At 44.6% G+C, this 25,875-nt stretch overlaps 1 protein-coding gene across 2 annotated transcripts; it reads right to left on the bottom strand.

Annotated features, from left to right (window-relative positions):
• Positions 1–2,478: 2,478 nt before the first annotated feature.
• On the bottom strand, positions 2,479–23,653 carry cpeb4b (cytoplasmic polyadenylation element binding protein 4b). Of its 2 annotated transcripts, XM_049741714.2 has the most exons (11): positions 23,232–23,653; positions 21,151–22,381; positions 14,000–14,090; positions 11,513–11,563; positions 10,108–10,131; positions 9,252–9,422; positions 8,937–9,026; positions 8,746–8,864; positions 8,542–8,656; positions 6,958–7,139; positions 2,479–6,833 (listed from the first exon to the last, which is right to left on the bottom strand). In XM_049741714.2, the coding sequence occupies exons 2-11, from the start codon at positions 22,330–22,332 to the stop codon at positions 6,606–6,608; spliced, it is 2,253 nt and encodes a 750-aa protein (XP_049597671.1). In that variant the 5' UTR covers positions 22,333–22,381; positions 23,232–23,653; the 3' UTR covers positions 2,479–6,605. The 2 variants fall into 2 exon arrangements, with proteins under 2 accessions (XP_049597671.1, XP_049597672.1); XM_049741715.2 differs by lacking the exon at positions 10,108–10,131.
• Positions 23,654–25,875: the final 2,222 nt, after the last annotated feature.

The raw sequence follows: 25,875 nt of genomic DNA, 5'->3' as shown, positions 1-25,875 counted from the left end.
TCACGCAGGTGCACTTAACGAGGGTATCTTGGAAAACATGTTGGAATGCGGCCCCGAGGACTAGAGCTTGACACCTGTGACCTTTGACCATGATATTTCCCTAATAAAGTGGCCTGTTATTAGGTACACTTATAATGGAGTGTCCATGTGATTCCCTCGTTAAGCGCAGGTGCGTGAAAACTTTTAGCTCCTTTTGAACGTGAAAGAAGCTAAAACTTTTCACGCACCTGCGCTTAACGAGGGTCATTTGGAAAACATGTTGGAATGCGGCCCCAAGGACTAGAGCTTGATACCTGTGACCTTTGACCATGATATTTCCCTAATAAAGTGGACTGTTATTAGGTACACTTGAAAATGGCGGTGTACCTAATGGAGTGTCCATGTGATTCCCTCGTTAAGCGCAGGTGCGTGAAAACTTTTAGCTCCTTTTGAACGTGAAAGAAGCTAAAACTTTTCACGCACCTGCGCTTAACGAGGGTCATTTGGAAAACATGTTGGAATGCGGCCCCAAGGACTAGAGCTTGATACCTGTGACCTTTGACCATGATATTTCCCTAATAAAGTGGACTGTTATTAGGTACACTTGAAAATGGCGGTGTACCTAATGGAGTGTCCATGTGATTCCCTCGTTAAGCGCAGGTGCGTGAAAACTTTTAGCTCCTTTTGAACGTGAAAGAAGCTAAAACTTTTCACGCACCTGCGCTTAACGAGGGTCATTTGGAAAACATGTTGGAATGCGGCCCCAAGGACTAGAGCTTGATACCTGTGACCTTTGACCATGATATTTCCCTAATAAAGTGGACTGTTATTAGGTACACTTGAAAATGGCGGTGTACCTAATGGAGTGTCCATGTGATTCCCTCGTTAAGCGCAGGTGCGTGAAAACTTTTAGCTCCTTTTGAACGTGAAAGAAGCTAAAACTTTTCACGCACCTGCGCTTAACGAGGGTCATTTGGAAAACATGTTGGAATGCGGCCCCAAGGACTAGAGCTTGATACCTGTGACCTTTGACCATGATATTTCCCTAATAAAGTGGACTGTTATTAGGTACACTTGAAAATGGCGGTGTACCTAATGGAGTGTCCATGTGATTCCCTCGTTAAGCGCAGGTGCGTGAAAACTTTTAGCTCCTTTTGAACGTGAAAGAAGCTAAAACTTTTCACGCACCTGCGCTTAACGAGGGTCATTTGGAAAACATGTTGGAATGCGGCCCCAAGGACTAGAGCTTGACACCTGTGACCTTTGACCATGATATTTCCCTAATAAAGTGGACTGTTATTAGGTACACTTGAAAATGGCGGTGTACCTAATGGAGTGTCCAGGTGATTCCCTCGTTAAGCGCAGGTGCGTGAAAACTTTTAGCTCCTTTTGAACGTGAAAGAAGCTAAAACTTTTCACGCACCTGCGCTTAACGAGGGTCATTTGGAAAACATGTTGGAATGCGGCCCCAAGGACTAGAGCTTGATACCTGTGACCTTTGACCATGATATTTCCCTAATAAAGTGGACTGTTATTAGGTACACTTGAAAATGGCGGTGTACCTAATGGAGTGTCCATGTGATTCCCTCGTTAAGCGCAGGTGCGTGAAAACTTTTAGCTCCTTTTGAACGTGAAAGAAGCTAAAACTTTTCACGCACCTGCGTTTAACGAGGGTCATTTGGAAAACATGTTGGAATGCGGCCCCAAGGACTAGAGCTTGATACCTGTGACCTTTGACCATGATATTTCCCTAATAAAGTGGACTGTTATTAGGTACACTTGAAAATGGCGGTGTACCTAATGGAGTGTCCATGTGATTCCCTCGTTAAGCGCAGGTGCGTGAAAACTTTTAGCTCTTTTTGAACGTGAAAGAAGCTAAAACTTTTCACGCACCTGCGCTTAACGAGGGTCATTTGGAAAACATGTTGGAATGCGGCCCCAAGGACTAGAGCTTGATACCTGTGACCTTTGACCATATTTCCCTAATGAAGTGGCCTATTTAGGCACACCTAAAAATGGCGGTGTACCTAATGGAGTGTCCGTGTGACGTCACAGATCAACCAGCCAATCAGAAAGTGGGGGTGAGGGCAGGTGTGGCACTTTTCACTTTCAGTTAATCTTTGGCCATGATTTTTCCCTAATGAAGTGGCCTGTTACGTGTGTCGGCTGAGATAGCACCACTACTGTCTGTCACTCCCTCGTGAATCTTCGCGAACGACCAATCAGCAGCGAGTGATAGACGGAGGAGGGACTTTACGAGTCAGTGACGTAAGTACCTGTTTACAAACAAGTCAGTGACGCAATTTCCTGTTCACGACCGAGTGTGTGTGTGTGTGTGTGTGTGTGTGTGTGTGCGTGTGCGGGGTGGGGAATGATTTGTTTAGACGAATCTTTTGAGAGAACTGATTCTCAAGATTTAGTTCACTTAAAAGAACTGTAATGCACATCACTAACAAGGTGCGGGTCCGATTCCGAAGAAGCACAATGCACACAAACCTATTCATCACAGTTAAGATTTATTTCATTCAACATTTCACATTACAAATATTGAAAAATTATGCATACTGTTATATAAATAGTTGGCCGCAAACAATTAAATAACATTAGATTTTTCTTTTTCGTTTCACTAGCACTTCTACAGACCAACTCCTAGAAATATGGACATATCCGTATTACATAACTTAATCATTAGAAAGGAAAATACAAAAATAGGAACTTATAAAGTGAAATGACAATAAAAATTAAGGTGGTATCTGAAGTAAAAAAAAAAAAATGCTATTAATAAATACAACAAACCTTCCCATACACAGTTAAAAACTATTGAAATCTTGCCATTAAGTAACATTAACAGACAAATATTTAAATATTTATTTTCCTTCAGAAAATGTGAACCATATATTGTGGAGCACAATATAGCAATTAGTAAAAACTAGACACTTTAACATATTAAAAGCTTCACCTCAAAAATATAACAAAAATCTGATCAAAATTATAAAAATCAATTATACATTCCAATTAAAAATATACCAATAAAGAGCTAAATACATTGTTGACCTAGTAATTACAATGCAATCAATCACAGTAGCTTAAAATAAACCAAATAAGCAAATGAGCACAAAAACCTTATTTTAAATGTTTTAAAAATAACTTCAATTATTTATATTAGTACAAATAGTTGGATTTCATTTCTTTCTTTTTTTTTTACAAACACCAGCATGAAAAGGATTACATTAAACAGTAGAAAATGACTGAAAAAACATATTAACATCTTCTTTAATTAAATGTCTGCAATAATTAAAAATGGCATTTGAAAGAATTACATTGCAAAGAGTCTTTCGTCTGGAAAAAGGTTCAAAAGAAGTATTGCACATAAAACTTGAAAGTTAACTTGCAACATTGTTTTTTTTTTATTCTTTTCTTTTTAACCACATTCAAGTCTTTAAGCTCCCCTTCCTCCATGTAGGTCAAGTCTTCATTTTTTTTTTTTTTTTAAATCCACATTTTTTTTTAATAATTTTAACAGTGTTCTAGTAGGATGCTTGAGTTCGGAACGTTCACGCTCGCCTATTCGCTTTTGTGTTACGCGCATCCCTGCTGAGGTCTGCCAATATGTAAGGGAGTGAGGACAGAAAGGATGGGAAGGGGGTTGAGGTCGGGGGTTCTCCTTAACGACGTCTAGTTCAGAAACATTTGGTGCACACCACAACAGTTAATTTCCGAGCTAATTCACCTCATTTCCACGCATTTTTTTTGTCGTCATGCATGCTAAGGATTACAATAGGTGCTAGTTGGCAAGTTCAAGAATATAGATACTATATATATATTTATATTTTTTTCTTCAAATATTAAAATATCTAAACACCAAACATCCATTCTTTTATTTTGTTTATTTGACAGGGACAATGTACATCAATGAAGATTTCTGTAGATGCACCAAAATTAGCCAAGGGGCTATTTGTCATCTGTAGTCCCTGAGGCAAGGTGTGTGAAGTGTCTTGCCCAAGGACACAACGCCACGTGGCTCGGACAGAGCTGGGTTCGGACCGCCGACCCTCCGGTTTCTGACCAACCCGCTCTACTGCCTGAGCCTCGGCCGCCACACACATTCTTGTGATACGAGTTTGAGCTTTGAGGCTCCAACCTCATCTTTTTGCATTCTCCCCCTAGACCAGATTTCCTCATATAGTGGCCAAGAGACTAGTGGGGAGGTCTTTATTTACTTAAGTGCAGATTGCGGGGAGGCATTTACTCAACTTCAGGTTGGGAGAGGCGTTGAACATTGTGCCCGGATTTCACTGTCGCTTTCGGGATGCGTCTAATAGGGGCGAGGCTTTTATTTAGAAAGACATCTATTATGGGGACTTTATTCAACTGTATCTTGGAGGCGGCCTTTATTTACCAAACTATGGATTAGGACATGGAGGTGTCTAACGACTCATCTTTATTTATTTTTTGTACTTGAGACTGTTTACATGCCTCAGTAGGTGCTGCTGTTTTGTTTAGCAAGACTTTCAACAGTGTTCAGCAGGAGAGCGGCCACTATTTGAGGAAATAAGGCGAGTGCGGAAACCAAAGGTCACGTTTAACAACGAGTTTTAAGATCACAATTTTTTTTTTTTTGTCTTTTTAAATGATTTCTCGCCATGCTATTAGAATTACTAGTCATCACCGAGTGGAAACATCGCGTGTAGGAAAAGCTAAGAAGACCAAGAGAGTGGATACACTTTGGTCTCTCCTCGGCAGATGTGACGTCGCACATAGAGTCCTTAGCACTGAAATGTATAAAAAGCATAATTGAAAAGAATAATATATCTCTTGAAATCGCGCCGCTCTTTTGTGTTTTTTTTTTCTCTTCTTCTTTAAAATGAACATTTCCATATATGCAGATCTCTCAGTAACAAAAGTACAAAAGCTACCTTTCACAATGTGAAAAAATTGAGGTATTGCAAAAAGGAGTTTCCCCATATTTGTGAAAAATGTGCCTAAAATGACTGCCGGAACTAAAAGGAGGAGGGGAGGGGGGAACAGATATTTAGAAAAGTAGTGCATAATAAATGCTTAAATGTGCATGACAAAATAATTTAGCTAGAAAACACTGTTTCAAAAAAATCAGCAGGCCGTGTATTAAAATAATTTTCTCACTATCTCATTTTGAACAGCAAATTCTTCACAAAGTGTTTGAAAATATCCCAGGTGCAAAAAGCCATATGAGGAGCCTCACTCATGAGCAAAATCAAGTTTTCTCTGCACTCCTCCACTACTAAAATGGGAGGATTTTGTCAAAAATTCTCACTTTCCACTGCGTAAATGAATGTGCACATTTTTAGGGGCTGGTGGGGCTAGGAGTAAGTCTTTCTAATGACGCCATTTGCTGCCGATGAGCTTCTACTGCACTACTAATGTTTTCTTTTTTTTTAAGGCCAATCTTTGGTCTCTGGGGTGGGGGCTTCTAAAGAGGAAATGAGCTACAGTGCGACCCACTACTGCACAGCCAGTCTTTGGTTCCCCAACCTGCTGGACTTAGGGGGAGGGGGGGGCGCCTTTCAAGTGTGTGTGAATAGTCGCAGACGATCTTCAGTTATGCTTTCAAAACATGCTGAGTAGGATTAGCTTGGCTAGATGGAGGGAAGCTGGAGGCCATATTTAAACTGCTTCGGCGGTAAAACTGAGCTTTGTGATGTTTCTTTTAATATGGTCGGGTTCTGGATGGAAAAGTGAGGAGGGGGAGAGAGGGGGGGCCCGGAGCCTCCCCATTGCCATACATTCCCATAATGCACTCTGCTCACGACCGCGTAGGTTTCCGTTACAAAATAAACAAGGTGACGACGAAGCTAGCGAGTACAAAAAGTGTGCGAGTAACATCGTAGCTCCGCCCGGAAAAACAACAACACGGGCAGGCGTTCGTGACTTGTTGTTTTTTTTTTTTTTTTTTTTTTAACTGCATCCGGCACATTAGCAGCTGAGTTTGAGGTATTAGTTTTTGCATGTCAAGATGGAGATCGAAATTATTATGTGTGGAGATCTTTTTTCTGAGAGAGCGAGAGAGAGAGAAAGAGAGTTTGGCTTTCAGGGCTTCTCTGTTGTGTGCCGCTAGCAAATAAAACAGCTTTGGTTATCAACTAAGTGTATACTGGTATATTCTAGAATGTGAAATAAGTGCACTCTTCTTTAGCGACACCTTTTTTTTTTTCTTCAATTCATAGTTACTCCAGCCTCAGATTGCGTCTTGGGAAAATCGAAAGTGAGCTCTGCTACAAAATGTCAAATCAAAAGGTAATTGTTTGGGGGGGGGGGCTTTTATAAAAAAATCTATATATATACACAAAGGAAAGCACGGCAATTGATTAGCAGAGTACCATCGCACACTTCAACTTTCCTATATATTTTTTTGGGGGGGAGGGGGGGCAAACAATCATTTAAAAAAATAAAACAAAACAGGTTACACTATTTCCTTGCTGGACATACTTGATATAAATCCTGTTTTTTCTTTTGAAAATATAAATATTAACTAAAAAATGTTGAGCAAAAAGGAATCAGCAACAGAAAAGTGCATTTATTCATTAAATGATTTTGCGACTCCTGCACTACCTTGCCATCCTGCTCCCCCTACTGTCCGCCACTGCCGCTCAGTTCCAGCGGAACGAGATGTGACGCGGCCGGTCGCCGCCTTCCTTCACCAGCGGCTTGTGAAACTCGCGGCCGGCGCGCGAGTGGATGGCTGCCCAGCAGTACTCGCAGTAGTACTGCAGGCAGGTGACGTTGGCGCAGAAGAACGGCGCAAACTTGCCGCCGCAGCGAGTGCCCTGGCACTCGTCGCACAGCTGGTCGTCCAGCACGTATGGCTTCACTTCCACCTGTTGGCGGAAAAGGGAATTGCATCAAAACATAAGACTTAAGTTGGTGCAAAACAAATTGTGTATAAAAAAAAAAAGAAAAAAAAAAAAGAAGTGAGACAAGGTCACATTTCTTTCTACAAACCCGTTTATCGATTTCGCCATGCTGCAGCTGCACAAAGCGAGCACTGATAGCAGCAATGTAGCTCTGCTGATTAGAGAAGGCGACCCGCCCAGCTCCTTTCGGGTACTTCAGCTCAGGATCCGTGTCGATGCCGGCATAGCAGACGCCGCCGTACAGGCGGTCCATGATCATGGCCAGCTCCACTACAAACGAGAAACGCATTGTTTAAGAATTTGGATGCTGACAAATGAAATGAACAAGACTTCCACACTCTGTAATAGACACGCCATCAGTGCAGAAACACAGCACAGTAAACATAATCTGAATATTAAATCCAATAGTTGCCACGGAGAGCAGAGGGGAAAGTGTGAAGGTGAAAGCTGATTTCAGCAACTGCGGCACGCTGAGCGTGAGCGTCGCGGCCAAACAAGCCGGTCGGTCACGTGTCAACACCAGCGAGCGTTTGCTTACAGCTGACATTTCAAAGACTGGCAGCGAAGCAATTAAGCAAATGTCGGAACACATGAGGGGGGATAAAGCGGCGAGATCGCACTGATCAAAGCCGAGTTAAACATGAAGAGCGAGACTAAAACGGGTTGGCGCTAAGACGGGGAAAGCAGGACGACATATTGCGCATACATCTGCGCGTCATTTGCGTTTTATAACAGCTTCAAAAGTGGTGCAGGAAAATTAAAATCATTTGATGCTTGGGTCAAATCTACTGAAATCAAATTCAAGCCCTTTTATTTAAATTATAGTCATTTTTGTGGGGAAGGGAACCATAGGGATTGCTTTCACACCAGTAGATGGCTCTCTGATCCAAACCAGATCAAGGCTCTGTAAACATGGTTCGGTTTGTGTCGTCTGAATGAAAATGCGTCACACCAAACATGTGACGTCGCTCTCTCCTTGAACACAAGAATCACGGGACGTGAATAGGAAGACACTTTTGGGGAAGAACCCTTTTTTTTGTGGAGCAAAACTGGTGTTTGGGAATAACAATTATTGTCTAGACAGTCTAGCAGGCGACTACTAGCAAATAGAAGTGTACATTGAATAGCAAGACTTATGCAAACTATCTATGGTAATCCTACCTGTAAACATGCTAAAAGACGTGTCTATAAATTAAATGGCTTAACACCTCATCCGGTTCTGCAGGATACAAAAGAGGCTGCGAGGCTAAAAATGAATGCGCTCATACAAGTAAACCGCAACATTTCCTCCATGATATTTACTCAAAGTAGCTTTTTGGATAAAGTTAGTTTAGTGGGTTCATCAATTTACCTTTTACGTGAAATGTCACTTTTACACAAGCTTTCATTTTTAGCTATCTAGTATTACATGCATAATTCAACCTCGGGCACTGTCACTTGACTCTTTCACAAACCCAACGTAACCACTGGCAACATTTCACTCTTTTTCAGGAATTAAAAGGAGCCAAGCAGTCACATGAAAGCACACGCCGTCTCCGGGGCAGCAAACACAAGAGTCATCGTCTGTTTGTTGTTAACTGACAGAAACCTGACAAGTGTGAAGTCAGGAATGCTAGCAAGCTAGGATGCTAGGGGTGGGGCAAATTAAGAGTTGCCAGACGGGTAAGCCCACCTGCACGGAGCGGGCGAGGGACACCTCCAACAAAAATAGTTTTCCTAGGGTCCAAAGGCTGAGATCCGTCCATCACAAAATCGCTGTCGTTCAAGTTCCACGGGCGGATTTGGACCTGTCACACACAAGATTCAACATGTCGCATAAACTTTGGTAGACAAGGTGAGCAAAGCTGGCAGATGTTTGCGGAGAGCACCCACTGACCGGCTTATCTTTGATGGTGGGGCTGGAGACGCACAGGTACAGCTTGCCGTCCTCCTCGATGCAGGCGTCGATCAGAGCCTGCACGGAGCTCTCGTCCTGGAAGAGCAGGAAAGCGTAGCCTGTGCACAAGTCAGAAAAGCAAAAAGTTCAAACGCACTAGTCCCGACCGACGACTGTTCATTTCAACTTACCTTTTGGAGGGAAATAAGACTTGCTCTCGGCTTTATGGGGCCAGTCGACAAACAGGTGACCAAAACGCCGGAAACTGGCAGTTATCTCATCTAGACCAAAACAAGACATAGATTTTATGGTCTGATTCACAGATTTTTGAGATTTTGAAGCGCTTACTTGTAAATGTTACAGCTAGATTTAGTCAACACCCCCACGCCCAAAAAAAAGTGCATGTGGTTCTCCCTCATTTTATACCACTACTCGTCAAAACGTGACTTCACTTTACAGAACCGCTTAGACGGCCCAAAAATCCAACACGTCCGATGAGAGTATACCTTCGTCTATATCTGGGGGCAATCCTCCCACAAAGACCTTGCGCGAGTAGCGTTCCACGCGTTCGCCATTCTGGTGAGGAAAGCAGTGTGGAGAACCCAGGCCTGCCAGACCCTGATCGCCACGCTCGTCATCAGGGAAGCCGTCCTCCATGGGAAAGAGGGAGGAATGGCCTACAAGAAAAGAGGAAGGCTTGAGTTCCTGAGGAGCAACAACGCTTTTAATCCGACATCCATCGTCTTTAATATCAACGCCGCCATCTGCCAGCGGCTTCAGAATACACTTTACTAAAACATTGAAAAGCATGCGAAAGGTATTTCAGAACAAAATACAGGTGGAGGGGTTACTGTCGCGTCCTCAATAAAAACAACAGAAAACAGGTTTTTCTGCATACTCACTACACTGACAACCTATGCACAGGCAAGACATCAAAGTTGCCTGGGAGGATTGCGTGTATGCGCGTGTGGTGTGTTGTCGGGGTTAAGCCCTCCCTTGCCTATGCCTGCTCCAATACAACCTGCCCTGAGCTGCTTTATAAAGATTTATGCCAGGGAGTTAGCTCAGCCACAGCTTACAGAGTGCGCTGCACTGTGGCGTGAGCATGTGTGTGTTTCTGTGCCTCATTAAATAGCAGCTACATGCTAACAACCTGCAAGACGTGTGTGCACAAATGTCCTCCGACATAAGACTGCAAACAAAATTATAATGCAAGTAGAAATTCGGACGCTCGGACAATCATGCAGATGGCGGATCACTGAGAACTCAAATGAGGCTTGATGCAAAATGTCACACGTCACGTCACAAAGCAATCAAGAGATGGACAGCGTGGACTTGATGGGTCCGTGACCATGTTGTTACCTCGTCTCCTGCTATAACTCCTGGCTGCATGTCAAGTCAAAAAAGAGGGTGATTATCGAGGATGCACAGTACATTACAGCAACAAATTATGCCAGGTACTCGTGTGACAGTGGAAAGGATACCCGGCTAACCGCCCGTTTTATTGATTCATTAGCTAAAGCGGCACAATCGGCTTGATGCTTATTGCCAGCCAAGGCACTCATTTACATGCATTCATCAAGAATTATGACAATGAATCCCTCTCCAAAGTGGAACCACATCAGGCAAGATGCTAGTTGCTAACTGGCTGCTTGGTTTCATTTCAAAACAAATGTTGCCATAATGTGAATCATTTCAATTTGTCCTGAGCTGCAGAACTTCAATACATTCTTAACACCAATAACTAATTTTCTATCAGCCAAAGCTTTGGCGCCATCTTGTGGGATCTGAAGGAATCACAGAAAGTGCACACAAAAAACACAGGAACAGACGAGGAAGCTTTTCCAGAACATTTTCGTTGGAATTTGTTGACACGAGCAGTAAGAAGTTTCACCATGGTTCTCATGTCCAAATCTTTGACTTTCAGTCAAGGTTTCACTGAAAGATGTCATCGATATCAAGTTGATGCTTGCTACGTGACCCTTGCGTCTCCAGAGCTCGAGGGACAAAACGGCGCTTATCAGACACGTTTTGAAAGCACAATAGCGTCGTGTGACGCTGCAGAGATTGCAGCACAGAGCCATCTAAAACGAGTAGCGACTGAGAGGATGAAGAGGCCGGCCGGGATACACACGAGCGCTAATCTCTCGGCTCCCACAGTGAACTTCCCAACCCAGATGGACATTAACTCTGGGGGAAGGTCAAAGAAGTCGGAGGGAGGGAGGGAGAGGAGCACAGACAGAGAGCAAAAAGAAGGAAGCAGATTGAAACGAGTTCTATAAAAAGATGAGCGTGTGCAGGAGGGGAAAAATAGATTGGAAAGATGCAGAAGCAAAAAAAAAAAGCTGCAAAGGGGGTGGGGTGGGGTGTGGGGGGGTCATAGACTGCAAGGCCTGCCTATCCGGTGGCACCATCTGTCTCAGGGCTCCATGACAGCTCCGGACCACGTGACCAGACATTTAGTGTGGAGGTAGCTAAATATTCAACTGCTGCATGACACATCATGACTTGCTTTATTTGACCTTTTGGGTTTTCAACATAGTTCAAGTGACAAATATCGTCCTATCAGGGGCCGTGTCAGTTTTTATATGTGAGCATTTGTAGCTTCAATGTTTTTGATGGGTTTATCTGAGGTGCTGTTTTTAGATCTGCATGGTGGGCCTTGCTGTCAAGTGACATTTGGATCACCCGGGAATATTGGAAGGCCTCATTTCAAATGTCGACACGCCCATGAAAACCAAAACCTGAGGTGGGTCGACATACGTACCATTGAGGGGCAGCGGGTTGTCCCCGCCTGGATGAGGGAACCCCAGACGACCTGCACAGGGAGACACATATTCGAGACGTTTAAATGTTGAGCCAGTGTCAAAACTGTATTGGATGATAGATTGGCACTTGAAGCTAACCAGAACAGTGCTAAATATGAAAATTAATTCACAAAATGGTCTGTATTGTTGTTAAAAGATGACATGATGGCAACAATTTGATCCGGGAACTAATGAATTCACTTTAGAATCCAACCAGCAATTTTACTGAACAAATTGTGTTCCAATTTGAAGGAAAGCTTTCCAATAGAAAAGCACAATTTGTCCTCAAGTTGCCAATTTGAAAACGGCTGCTTCGACGTTCATTAGACGTGCCTACGCTTTGGCTGCAGTGGTTCCGAGCACACCGACAGTTGCTTCCACGTCAACCTCATTACAGCCTACATCTGTGGGACACCAACACGTCTCTCTCGACCCCCTCCCTTGCTCATCGCCATCCATGCCCCACTTGCCAGGCCCACAAACAACACTCAAAATGCGCCCGTTCTGATGCCAAACAAGCTTCAAAGTTATGCAAGCCCTGCTTTCTACACTGGTGGGGGGATAATGAGATGAAAAGGCTGAAATAATACAAGCATTGTTGTGCGGACAGCGAGTGCCCTGTGATTGGTGCATTCCGACGCCTCTGTCACATGCAAGTGCGGAGGCCCCTCCCCCACAGTGTGGTTAAGGCGCCCGGCTGTATGCAAGAGATGCTGCGCATAAAACCAGATCTACATTAGGACAGAATGCCCTCAGTTTCGACGGATGTCGCTAAAACTGAGGTTTCTTTTAACTTCAGTCCAACCTGTTGAAGCTCAACTACATGGTAAAATAAAACTAACCCCTGTATGAAACATACACGCGAGTACAACTGTATCATGAGAGCATGCGGTCGAGCACAAAAAACACTCGCGCATCAAAAGGGTAGGGTGTGCCCGTCGCGTGAACCCTCCTCAAGTGCCACTGCTTTACATGGTGAAATACACGCACACAAACATGTTAGTGTATATCTGCGTGCGTGGATGCAAGGCAAGACGGCAGAACAGAGGGATCCTTTCTGTCAGTCAGGACAATGCTGGAAGCTATGCAAAGCCACGAAAATACAGCCCCGCATTTTATCTTGTTTTTTTATTTCTCAACCTTTGTTTACAATTATGATCCGAGTGACAAATGTGGGGGAATACATGACGTCCGCAATTTGCTTTGCAAGGGGAGAGAGCACGGCACTTTTTGAGAAAAGTCTCAGTAGTTTAAATGAACTTTATAGTGTTAAGCTTTCCAGATGTCGTAAAATCGTAGATGTAATTGCGGCAAAGGCGAAACAAATTGAGCAACAGTTTGCAGAACATGAGGTGGTGAGGCTGGATCTGGCGTGATGCATCATGTGAAAGCAGCAGAGAAAGAGCCACTGTCGTAGAGAAAATGAGATGAGGATGCCTCAAGATAACAGAGGCCATCAAATGTGCTTCTGCTGCATTCCTAACCAACCACAAAGTTACTTTGGAGAGGGGGACCTCAAAGCCGGTTGACCTCGAAATCCAACACTTCCTGCCCAAATGACAACTATTAAGCAAATATGGACGAGCACAAGCGCGCTGACAGCTCACATGATTATTATGGCGGTCGGACGTCAACATACTTGACCAGCTTCAAGGCGATCCATCTGTGCCAAAGCGGCCAAAAAGGTGTCCTCACATTATTAAGACAAGATTTACGAAAGCTTTGACAGCACAACATTAAGAGCACAGCTGGAGCTCGCTGAGCACGGTGGGTATGAGGTCAAAATAAATAAGAGGTGTAATGTCTTGTGGAGCTCATTTCAGCATTGTTCAAGTGGAGGGGGGGGGGGGAAAGAAAAAAAACACACTTGGGCTTTATGGTTGCTGGGGACTATGATTGAAATTTGTGCCTAACAATTAGTTCGAGAAGAAACGCTCTATTTCATTCAGGAGTGATGACCTAGCAGGAAAAACCTGATTGTGCAGTATTTTTGAGGATTAAGCTTTTTGCCCCACAGCACTAATGTCTTAACAACTAAGTATCAATACGTGAACTCGTTACAACATGTATCTGGCCAAAAATCAATAGCGGCCTTGTCCTGGTCATATATAATTCCGGTCATTTCCAAGAGGAAAATAAAAAGCGTGCTACATGCAGTAACCTATTTCTGCTGTTGCGTAACAACATTCATTGGTTGCTCCCTGGTAATCAATAACTCAAGTCGGTTAGAATTTAATCTTTGCCAATTTTCTACGGGTCACTTTCATGAAAGTATGAGCCCTTGCTTTTGCCCAAAATGGCCGACTTCCTGTTCATTTCACGCTTGGAGACTTTTTCTGTGGGTCCTTTTATGTTACATACGTCTCGTGGTTTCCGGGGATATTCGTGTCGATTACGTCGGTGACATCACAATGAGGGCTTGTCGTCAGGCCACTGACTGTGTTTACCTTTCAGGTTGTCCTGCTCGGCCCGCATGATGTCGATCAGGGAGCTCTCCAAAGTGTTCATGTTGAAGCTGTCAAACGACCTGGTGCGCTCCTAAACAAGACAAAGAAGGAACATCTTAAGTGAAGGACAAAAAGTCTAAAAGCGTCACTAACGTCATGTCGAAAATATTGTTTTAGGTTGGCGGTAAAAGGAGCGGAGACTGGTTGCAAGGCGACAGCTTTGGAACTTTAAACAGTCGCATACCAACCATAGTGAGAATTGTTCTTTGTGTACGCATGAGGACACAAATATGTGCACATGTTCAAAACATGAAGGAACAAAATCCAAGCAAGGATTTTCTCAAACACAAATACTGTAATGGATTTTAATGACCATCAATCAAACAGGCAAACATTTGCTTGACGACAACATTTTCTTCCGTGTTTGGCATAATAAAAACACTTATCGTGAAAATTGAGTGTAGTCAAGGTAAACATTGATATGATAAGACTAGACTTTCGACTCTATCAAAAGGCATTAAAAAAAAAGCTCTGTACAAGTCAATTTTCAGTGAGGTAACTAGAAATTGCTTAGTCATGATGGTTTGACTGGTTGGTCACAACTAATAAATTAGTGGCGTTCCCTATTATCAGGAATGGGGTTAGTCGGAATCTGTGCTGGCTGCTTATCTGAACCAGTCTCAACAGGTTTACGTTTATACTTGCAAGAATTACTTCTATTTGGAATTATTTCTTTCAGATTTCTATTTTCTTGATTTATGAAATCGTTTTCTAAATCATTGGTGTGTTAGACATGACTTGTCAAAGTCAAGAATGACTGTACAATCAACAACAGTATCTTAGCGATGATGACATTTCATGAAGTTGACCAAGTTGCAAGTAATCTGCAAGGTCACCACATTGTTGCTATGTTCTCAATCGGTGCCGCTCACACGTCGGTGGCGCCACATTCTACACGGGGACAATGCGAGAGCAGAGTAAAGGCACCTCGCGAAGAAAAGCTCACAGTTCAGTCCTAGACCAGCGACTATATGCGAGGTCACATGTTGGAGTAGTCACAAAAAACACACACGACCGCGGGTCTTTCGGTTTTATTTTGACATACTTTATTCTGTTGCATTCCCCAAATTCAATAACTACCCTTATCAGCAAGAGAGATTGGTTGGATGACTCGAGATCAAAGCTGGTTAAAAAAAAAATCCCAGCAGTAGTCACATTTTGAAAACACAAAACAAACATTGTATTTAGTTTTTCAAATGCAGCTCACTATATTGGACTTTGGGGTCGGTAGATATCGCACGGTGAACGACAAGAAAATCCCAAACAAGATTGTACATTAGATGGAGCTTGATTTGTAATATGTAACCTAAGTTGTTTCATTTTTGAACTATAAGTGAATGAATTGTAAAAGAAGAAATGATTCCAGTGCACTGATTTATTTATTGCTTTTGTTTTGATTTGTTTATTTGACAGGGACAGTGTACACAAATGAACATTTCTGTAGATGCACCAGAATTAGCCAAGGGGCTATTTTTATCTGTAGTCCCTGAGGCAAGGTGTCTTGCCCAAGGACACAACAACACGTGACTCAGAGCTGGATTCGAACCGCCAACCCTCCGATTTCGCTCTACCACCACATGGCGGTGTAGTGGTTCACTCGTCGGACTTCACAGAAGGCAGCATGGTTTTTGTGACTGTGTGAATGCCAACGTGGTAAATGTCATCGTGGTAATGGTTGCCTGTCTCGCGGTAACTGGGCGTGCCCGCGATTTACTTTCACACCGCTCCACAAACGAGTTCATTGCATGCAGGATGGGCTGGTTGACGTCGTTCGTTTAGGACGTGTAAAAACAAATATTTACTGTAATTATGACAGGTTAGTGATGGCTTATGTCTTTGGAAACAGAACTGTAGTAAACTGAAGACGCCATTGCGCTGTTTAGAACGGCGGACTGAGCAGATTCGTCAGACCTCTGCGTCTCCGTGTAAAATGCCGGGAAGTTGCCCCTTTCACCTCATCATTGTGTTCCTAATCACGTCGTCGACAATAAGGAGGGAAAGGAAGGCCGAAGCCGAGAAGGCCGAGGCAGATGAAAGAAGGGGATGATGGAGAGATGGAAAGAGTACAAGGCAAAGGAAAGGTCTTTTCTCTCTGCCTGCCTTACCAGGAGGGCAGGAAGGGGAAGCGGTCTGATCTTTTGATGCTTGTGAATATGGCTGCGGCAAGCCAAAATATTTCAAAGCCCCGCTGCGACATGAAATAAGCCAAACTGTCAGAAACAACTTATTAGCAGTTGTTAGCTGAATGTTGGAATTGTTGCGCATGTGTGCACCCGAGGTGCAATAAGAATTAAGAGAAACAGAACGCTTCATTGCTTGGGGATTACTGAGGGGATTAAGCCGAAATGACTTCATTGTATGCAAGCATCTGAACTTAATACAGAGCTACCTCCAAGTACTTTTGTCCGGCATTTGCATGTGTTTTGATATCATAGGAGATGAATGCCAGTAGTCATGTGGATGACTAAAGTTAAGCCATAGAACTGCATTTTTTTATTTTTTGGGGTGAGGGGGGGCTTGATAGGATTAATTGACTAATTGGACCTGATTTGGACATATTATGACTGTTTCTGTCATTTGAAAAAGAGCACTGATTGAAGAGGTAGACAGACTACTGTGTTAGCATCTCACGCTAGCCTTTAGCATGTTAGAGCTATTGAAGACTAACTTGTCAATCGGTGAGTGTAAAAGGCTGTTTGTCAAAATGTGCCCTGGGGTTGGCTGGCAACCAGTCCAGTGTGTGGCCCACCTCTCGCCTAAAGTCATCTGGGATAGGCTCCAGCTGACCACAACCCCCGCCCTGCTTGGCCCAAATGAGGATAAGCAGCATAGAAAATAGATGAGTGGACGGGGAAATCACTTTTGTAAATCAATTAAATGTCGACCAATGTCATGGAATGGACTGTGGTTGACCTTCGACGTAGCAGAAGACCCTTTCTTCAATATAGTCAACTGGATTGTCTTGTTCGGACACATGAAGAAGACAAGAGCCACGTAGGGCCTATGCAGCAGTAGATGTGCACGTGCACACACACGCACGCACACTTTCAGAGTATGTGTCAAGGGTGTGCGAAGGGCGCAACAAAGCTGTATGATGGCAACAGTGTATGCTGTGTGCAGCCCCGCTTGGGCCCCTCATTAGTTTAAAAACATTTCTCTCATTTAGCACCAACGTGACAAAGAGCAGGGGTAATGACTGAAACCTCGGGCTTCTGCAGCTTAATGGCTCAGTCAGAATTAGTGCATGTAGAGACGTGCACGAGAATTTGCATGCACATGTCATGGGCAAAGGATGAAAAGCTGTCTCTAATGAAGGTTTTTTTTTTGGGTTTCAACCCACACCCGGCTTCTACTGAATGTAGTAATGAAGGTTTTTTTTGTTTGTTTCAACCCACACCCCGCTTCTACTGAATATAGTTTCAATCAGGAAGTGAGATGGTGATCTAATTGGTTCGATGTGTCGAGAAAAACTACATTGTGCGTTTGACATAACTCCCAGTTCATTCAAGAGATAACGGGAGATGTACCACAAGTCTCAAAAGTAAGACAATTTGGTTTTAGTCAAAAAATATGCCTCAAAGCACCACTATGCTTCAGGCATGGGAGTTGCCAGTTATTGTTTGCCGGTAGTGCCAGCTGACAACTGGTTATAAGCAAATGAGCAGGATGAGGCATTTTTAAAGTAAAATATGCCTCAATAGTCACACAAAATCATCAATGTCATCATGCTCCAGGCACAAACTGTTTGTTCGCTGCAAGCTAGGTGCCAAGTGGTTAGCTGCTAAGGGACACGGGAGTCACCTGTTGCTATTAGCTGCTAGTGCTAGAAGCTTGCTTGATAGCCAATGCTAGCTGACATGAAACGTTTGTTAAGACTACAACTGTTATAAGTTGAATGTTGTTACACATAGTAACTGTTTTAAAATTAGACTGAAGTTTTTTGTGCATTCTTCCAAAAGAAAAACAATCTACTCACTTGTTTCAGTTCCACTAAGATAAAGGCTAAGCTTCTCCTTATATGGAAGCAGTCTACAGTCTGAAACAAGATTGGCACAAGGGGAACTGTTCAAATTTAATATGAACTTTTATTCTTATCGTTATTTTTTTAAGCGTATTTTATTTTTGCATACATTTAGCATGGCACGTAGGACTGAGAACTATAAAAACTGAAATAGCTCCTGATTGACATTAAAGTTTCTCTGACCCCTGACCAAACAAAACTGTTTAGTCCGTCTAATTTGGTCTTTTCTAATTTGGTCAACAACCTCTTATATTGATTGGACGTCCTTCCTAACAATTGTGAGTTGAGCAGGGGATGAATGAGGGTTGCAAATGCACAATAGCTGATGTCAACTCTTTACAAACAGCGCTTTAACATTTGTCCAGGTGGTTCTCTCAAGACAACATCCTGTCTTGGCTTACGGCAACTACACAACACCTGACACAAGAGCATATCTTTGACCTTGAGGATTAAAGGAGTGAGGTGCTGGGAGAAAAGAATTAGGTTAGAATTTTACAAAATAAGTCACATTTTGAAGGAGGGACAAAAAGCTCTGCAATGACGAAATGGCCGGTTAGCTATTAGCATGAGTGCTGCTAGCTGGCCATCAGCCCAGCCCGAATACTAAAGCTGCTCTAATACAGCAGCATCCCCGCTTACTGCAGCCTGCGCTACAGTGCTGGAACATGGCGTGCCCTGCGTGGCTCTTCCTGTTACTTTGGGATGAACGGCCACGAACAAACATATGGACTCCCCAAACAAAAATAATCCAAAAACAAACCCATCGGAAATCTTCGTACAAAATGGTGGATGTGCTGTCTTGATGCAAAAACGGAAACGTCTCAAGGGAAAGAAAACCGGTGTGGCGACACTTCCTCATTCTGTCGACTTGATACAGACATGCAGATAATATAAACATCTAAACAATTCAGTTCAGAATCTCATTTTTGTCGTATTAAAAAAGTAGACCAAGCTAAATAATTTCTGGTCAGGGAGGCTACCAAGGGGGGTGGCAGCAAAACCGTAGGACCTGCAGTAATTTATGGCAAGTACTGGCTGTTGAGTACATGTGACAACAATCGCGCTTCTTCATATGTCTGGGGAAAGAATAGCAAGATGGAAAACCGACAACTACTGCATTGCGTATTCTTTATACTGTTTTACTTGTATAATTGTATAATTTCTGCTTTAATTTCTGGTTCTGGACAACAAAATAAGATAGACCACGGGCATGTTGAGACATGTCATAACAATGTTCTTACAGTTTGGCCCAAGGTACGCTGCGAGTCATCACGCATTACTACAGGGGTGCGCAATCTCAAAGGCCAACACGCACAATCTGTTTCCAAACTATGATTTTGCCTCTTTAAAAACCCGGCAAATACAATTTCCCTTATTACTGATCTTGGCTTCCTGTCATTATAGCCGTATTGTTCTGCGCAACCAGGGACATGTGAACCGCTGTCACAATAAGTTCCACTTTTGGTCTTTGCAATCACAAGTTCCCTTCTATTGTAACGTCAAAAAGCAAACACAAAGAAACCGAAAAGAAATGTTAAAATTTTGGAATCTTTCATCATGCTTTTGTGCACGCTAAAGCCGATGCTAACTATTCCTCTGATAACATGGCGCCTTAGAAGAGGATGACAGTTACGTATGTTATAGACAAAAATTTGCGAGGCAAGTTCACTCACGAATAGGCCAGGGGTTACAACGCAACGTGTATAATTACATTTGAATACAATTCGACTTGCGCCAGATGGTGGTCTTTAAGACCAATTAGTGTAGGCTGCTGGCAGCTAAGTCAACAAAGAAAGTCACCGCGCATATTCTAAGAACATCAAATAACGATATTGATTTGAATGCATCCAAATATGTGAATGACAAGTTTATTTGCATGTATGGAGGAAAAGAACATAAACGCAAAAAGGGTAGAGGGTGCGTACAGTACTTAGGGAGGTCACGAGGTCGAGCTGAGCCTACGGTAGCCGTCATCCCTCGCCTGCATGCTGCCCCCCCCCCCACCCTTGTGATGACCTACGCAATCAATCTCCAGCTGGGTCAATACAATGAATTTAGCACCGTGCTCCCTTTACCCTTTTCCCGTCAATCCTGTCAGGCCTTTTTCCTCATGTGGTAACGCAATTATTTGCACGCTCGTATCCCAGCTATTACAAATCAGATTGAATGCGTCATGAGGCCATTTTGTCGGTAGCGTACTGGCAGACAGACACATCCTGGTTCATTAATAAACAGGCGATCGAAGAAAATCATTAGGCTCCATTTCAGGGTGTAAGATATGGAGACCTTGCGCAGAATTCCCCACCCACAGCGACGCTATTCTTTTCTTTGACGCAAATCAACATTTGCTGTTTTTGCAATTTGAAACCTCTCATCTTTTTCTGCAACCTTCACTCCATCCTTGATACCAGCCCCCAACCCCACCCACCCCAACCCCCTCGGCACGCATATGTGGCACACTGCAATGTTGCAGTGACACGAACACATTAGTCATCATCACAGACATGCAGCAAAGCAAGCAAAAAAAAAAAAAAACTGATTTATAAGCTCACGCGTCAAGAGGAGAGCCTTGTAAATCCATGCCCACCTGCGAGCCCCCACGTCTAAAAATAGCAGCAATATCACCTTTACAGTGACGAATTAATAGTAAAGGGTGGTGTGCTGTTTAATTACGTTGCATACATTAGCGGTAGAGCTCAATTAAACAGCATAAACGTATTCATGGGAATGTATTTGTAGTGTCGAGGTTCACATAGCTGACCCTAAGCCAGCTAGGATTAGCCTCCAGCCCGTGACGCCACGCAGGAAAGCGGATGAATAGGACGTACAATATGTACAGGGGGTCCTCGGTTTACAGAGTTCCGCAGAACCCGGAAACAGCCGTACCTGCATTACGCTGAAATATTAGCATGACCAATATAGCGCATATTTTTATAAAAAAATTGTAACCTCAAACTGTAACAATTACAGTAAATGTTTGTATAGAAAAAAGTGTAATAATGCATCTTCTAACTCCGTTGTGACCACGAAATGTCGTACGTCAGACGCCATAATAAAGAGTATCACATACCTGGAAAGGGAAGATGTTATCACTGCGGCCGACACCGTCATCCATCCAAGACTTGGGGTTGAAGCCAGCGGGATTGTTGCGAGGGTACTTCTGGGACGCCACGTGGTTGTTGAGGAAGGTCTTCTTCAGTGGCGAGATGGAGTTGATGGGCGTCATGCCGCCGTTGAGACCTCGGCGATAATCTCGGCCCTGAGATCCTCCCCAGCCACCGCCGCCGCTTCCGTAGCCACCGCCTGGACTCCAGGAGGTAGAGGAACCCGGGGAGGGAGAGGGGCTCTGGTAGTTGGCCGGGCCCCATGGGGACGGGGGCTTGCTCAGGCTGTTGGACAAATGTGGCAACTGGTTGAAGGGCGGATTCCTGTGCGGAAAGGGTGGAGGAGGGTGCGGGGAGGCAGGCGAGCGTCGGTGCTGCTGGTGTTGGTTGTGGGGGTGCTGGAAGTGGGGGTGCGGCGGCGGCGCTGGGTGGTGCTGTGACAGGGCGGCGGCCGGTCCTATCTGAGGGGAGAAGTTGCCGCCGAAGCCCGGGCTAACATGATGGGAGAAGTTCTGGAACAGCAGCGTGCCATTGTTGGCGGAGGCCGGGTTGAAAAAGCTGACATCCTCGTTGATGATGGTCGACGGCGCCGGCGGGATGGCCGCCGACCAGTTGTTGAAGCTGGTGAGCGACGACGAAGTGGTATTGGACTGGACCGGGCCGCCCAGACCGGATGTCTCCTGATAATCAAAGCCGGTCAGAACAGGAGACTCAAGGCGGATCTGCTTCTCTTTTCCGGTGCTTCCATCAGGCGAGCCGCTGTCTGTCTTGCCGTCCTCCGACCGGCCTTTTTCCAGTTCTGAAATTATTCCGCCACCGCCGCCGCCGCCCTCCTGGTGACTCCCGGGTGACAGCTGCTTTTCTTGCGTTTCTTGCATTTCTTGTTGCTGCTGCACTTTGGGCTTCTCGGGCCCGCCCATGATTTCGTCTTGCACGCTCCCGTGGGTGGCCGAGGCAGGGAAGAGCCACGGAGAGCCCGCCGTGGTGCCATTCCCCGCGGCGGCGGTGCTGTTTATAAACGCAGCGGGGCTCTGCGACACATTTTGGTGGTGGTGTGGGGGCTGCAGATGCGGGTGGATTCGGACCGGGAACGCAGACTTGTTGCCAGTGTTGTTTTGAACCAGGACTCCGAACCCGTAATCCCCCATTTGTTTGCTCCCCCCACACACACAAATAGTATCCCGTGATCGTTTGGTCCTGTTGAGAGAGCGCACAGACAGGATAGCTTGTCACGCAGTTATTAGCAACCAATACACGTGAACTAATTCAGGGACTGGCATTTACAGAGCAGAATGATCTTTCCCTCTATTGGACCCGTTTTATCCATTCACAGATTTCCTAGAAAAATGCTAATAAACTCCCTCCCCAATGACCCCATTCTCGAGCAGTGAACACCAGCGTTAGACCAAGCTGTGGGCAAAGCACACGGTTAACGTTGGACATGTCCACCGGTCTAATTATAACCCCGTGACGCTGCCCAACTCGTCCACGGACAGCTGAGTCGCCGGCAGCACTCCCTCAAATGCATGTAATCCATACGTGCTGTGTGTGATGTGACGAAGGGCCGGGGTACACGATCGCTATTTCGGAGACGTTTGGACTTGAAGCAAAAAGCGACTGACACGCCATGGATTTGTGCGCGGCGTGGGGCCAAGAAAAATTAGAGAACACACAAACGGCGTGACGTGACGTTTTAAAGACTAATCGACGTCGAGGGGGCAGGGGGGAGGAATGTTCCACAAAACACACACACAAAAAAACCCGCACGACCTTGTTTGACAGCTGTCAAGAGTCTCTGCGCTTTCATCGGCGAGGAGCAATACGCGAGCGTTTCACGAAATACGCACCATAAAGATGCGTCTTGTGCGCTTTTCTATACACGACAAAGACGACAGACAAAAAGAAAAGACTGAGGCGACAGGTAACCGGTAAAAACTAGTTAGCCAAGTAGCTAATATCGGTTACTAGCCATAGCAAGCTAGCCTTTTAACTGCTAGCACGAGCCGCTAGCTGGCTAATATAAAACGTCTATATTTCCCCCCTTCACCTTGTGATCACCACCTCCGACCTCGGCGATGTCTTTGTCGGGAACCTTCCGTCGGCTTGACAGCAGGCTGGTGTCCTTGAAAGGATGTCTTAAGGCCGGTGGAGGCGATTTAATAGCTTGAGTCGTACAGTGCAGTCGGTCAGCTTTTTTTCTCTCTCTCTCCTCCCTTCTCTTGACGTGTCCTGCCTGCTCAATGACACCGCTTTGCCTCAAATGTGGACCGTGTCATCCGAAGGGGCTTCCTTGGCAACTCGTCAAATGCGCTCGGGTGCGTTAAGTGTCGCGAGCCTTATTCGGTCGGTTTCATTTTAAGCTTGGCTTCAGTATTTTTATCCAGCCTGAGTCCTTGTGTGCGAGTGAGCTTTGGCTTGCCCCCCTTCTCCTGAAGCCGACCGTGGCCGAATGACAGTGAGGGATCAGCCGAAACACACTTCCGCTTCTAGCTCCGCCTCCTTAGCCCAGACCACGCCCTTGAGAGCCACACCTCGACGTTTGATTGGTCGCAGAACCGGCAGTCGTGTCCTGACTCCGCCTACCACCCTTTAAGCTTCACACAGGAACAATACAGCTATGATGCGCAGAGGACACAAATGATCAGATGGACGTCTTTTTTTTTCCCAACGTGACCTGTTTTCTAACAATAAATATATCTTCACACTAGACGGTCATGTTGACATACACTGTGGTGCCATAGCACTCTGTAATATTGCACTCACACTATAAAAACATCCAATAATGACAATTAAATACAACTATGAATAATAAACAGTTTTTTCTAACACTTTCTCCTTCAGTCATATACTGTTCTGGATGTTTAACTCCTCTCTCAGCTTCTCAGTTCGTCAGTAAAATCAGTTGTTCTTCTCAGAGGATAAAGAATATATGGCTGTGTTGCAGCACTATTTGTGTTCCAATATCCATTGCAAATAGGGGAACACTGCTACACCGACGCTAATTGTTAGTCCACGTACCTCTGAAATTTTCTCATTGCCTGTTAGCATTAGCTGATCAACTGCTCATATCTCAAAGTATGAAATTTGGGTGACATGTCACAAGGGATCACTTTATTACTGCCAAAGCCAATAGGTAAGCAAAGCTGCACTGAGATTTGTTTGATGCACAGATAAATATCACGGAATATAGTTGACGTCATACACGTTATTAAGACAACCTGGGCTAACTGATCAGGAGTTTTTCTTTGACTGGCCTGTCGTTTTCCACACGTCCACCCTCGCCCTGTCCTTTTATCTACCCCCACTGTTTGGCCATTATCACCTGGAGGTCATCGCGAAGCTTGGACTCTTGTCAGTCTACAAATGGCTATCTAATAAATCAAGTCACCTCTGATCCAGCTGGGAGAGGGTGATAAATTAAGCGAAGCATTGTGTACTGCATTAAACAATGTGTACAGAAAAGATGAGTGCGTATTGGCAGGGTTAGTCGGTGTAATCCAGTAGTAAAACTACCCTGACAAGTACTGTCAATAAGTAACTTGAGTAAATGTAGTGGAATAAATGCAACTAATTACGAGCCGCCTCTGCTGAGAATTTGAGATTAATTATTGTTAATGGGTTTCATCGTGAACATTTGGCAGGGTGTTCCTCTTACCGTGTCTATGGGAAATGGATTTCTAGGACAGCAGAACTGGTCTTACTGGTCTCTGTCAGGAAACAACACCCATCCCTCTTTTAACTCGCTCAAAACAAACACACATTGTCCATACAGAGCCAACTATAAAATCATCCACATTTGCGTGCATGACAGATATCTCAAGGTGCTCGCTTCTTGACCGCAGTCCCTCGTGCACTCTGCCATATCCAGGATTGGATAGGTGCTATGAATAAAACATTGAATCTATTAAAAAATTCATTGCCTCTACCTTAGGCATAATTAAGGCCCGATTGCTCCCAGTGTGCGAGACGACAAGCCCTACGTGCACATGTATATGCACAACAATATCCATCCATCCATCCATTTTCTGAACCGCTTAGTCCCCACGGGGGTCGCGGGCGTGCTGGAGCCTATCCCAGTCGTCATCGGGCAGTAGGCGGGGGACACCCTGAACCGGTTGCCAGCCAATCGCAGGGCACACAGAGACAAACAACCATTCGCACACGCACTCACACCTAGGGACAATTTGGAGTGATCAATCGGCCTACCAAGCATGTTTTTGGGATGTGGGAGGAAACCGGAGTGCCCGGAGAAAACCCACGCGGGCTCGGGGAGAACATGCAAACTCCGCACAGGGAGGGCCGGAGGTGGGATCGAACCCGCACCCTCCTAACTGTGAGGCGGACGTGCTACCCAGTGCGCCACCGAGCCGCCGCACAACAATATTTCAATCGTAATTGTTTTCTTAGCATGTTAGCATGTTCTTCCCTGATCCCAAATGATTTGGAAGTTAGCATGTGGGGAACCGCTTGACCTAACAGCAATGGGTTGGGTGTGAATACCGGATAGTTCTCATGGCTGGAGAGCTGAATGACGTCCCATTAATAGACTTTGGCACGCCGTGTACCAAACCGCATGGCTCGACCATCTCAAGAAAATGACAGTTGGCGAGTCATAGTTGCACGTCTACAGAAAAAACTGCGACCCTATATATCAGGTTTTGAGGCGCCACATACAGAATACAAACTATTTT

This window comes from Syngnathus scovelli, chromosome 15 (assembly GCF_024217435.2).
Source record: "Syngnathus scovelli strain Florida chromosome 15, RoL_Ssco_1.2, whole genome shotgun sequence".
Taxonomy (NCBI): Eukaryota; Metazoa; Chordata; class Actinopteri; order Syngnathiformes; family Syngnathidae; genus Syngnathus; species Syngnathus scovelli.
Note: the sequence above shows the minus strand (reverse complement) of the source record. Positions and strands in the feature narration are given on the sequence as shown.

Coding starts and splice junctions, on each gene's coding strand:
- cpeb4b (XM_049741714.2), bottom strand. CDS start 22,332: ATGGGGGATTACGGGTTCGGAGTCCTGGTTCAAAACAACACTGGCAAC. Junction 9,027..9,251: donor GCCCCCAGATATAGACGAAG/GTATACTCTCAT, acceptor GTTTTGGTCTAG/ATGAGATAACTGCCAGTTTC. Junction 8,657..8,745: donor CCACCATCAAAGATAAGCCG/GTCAGTGGGTGC, acceptor TGTGTGTGACAG/GTCCAAATCCGCCCGTGGAA.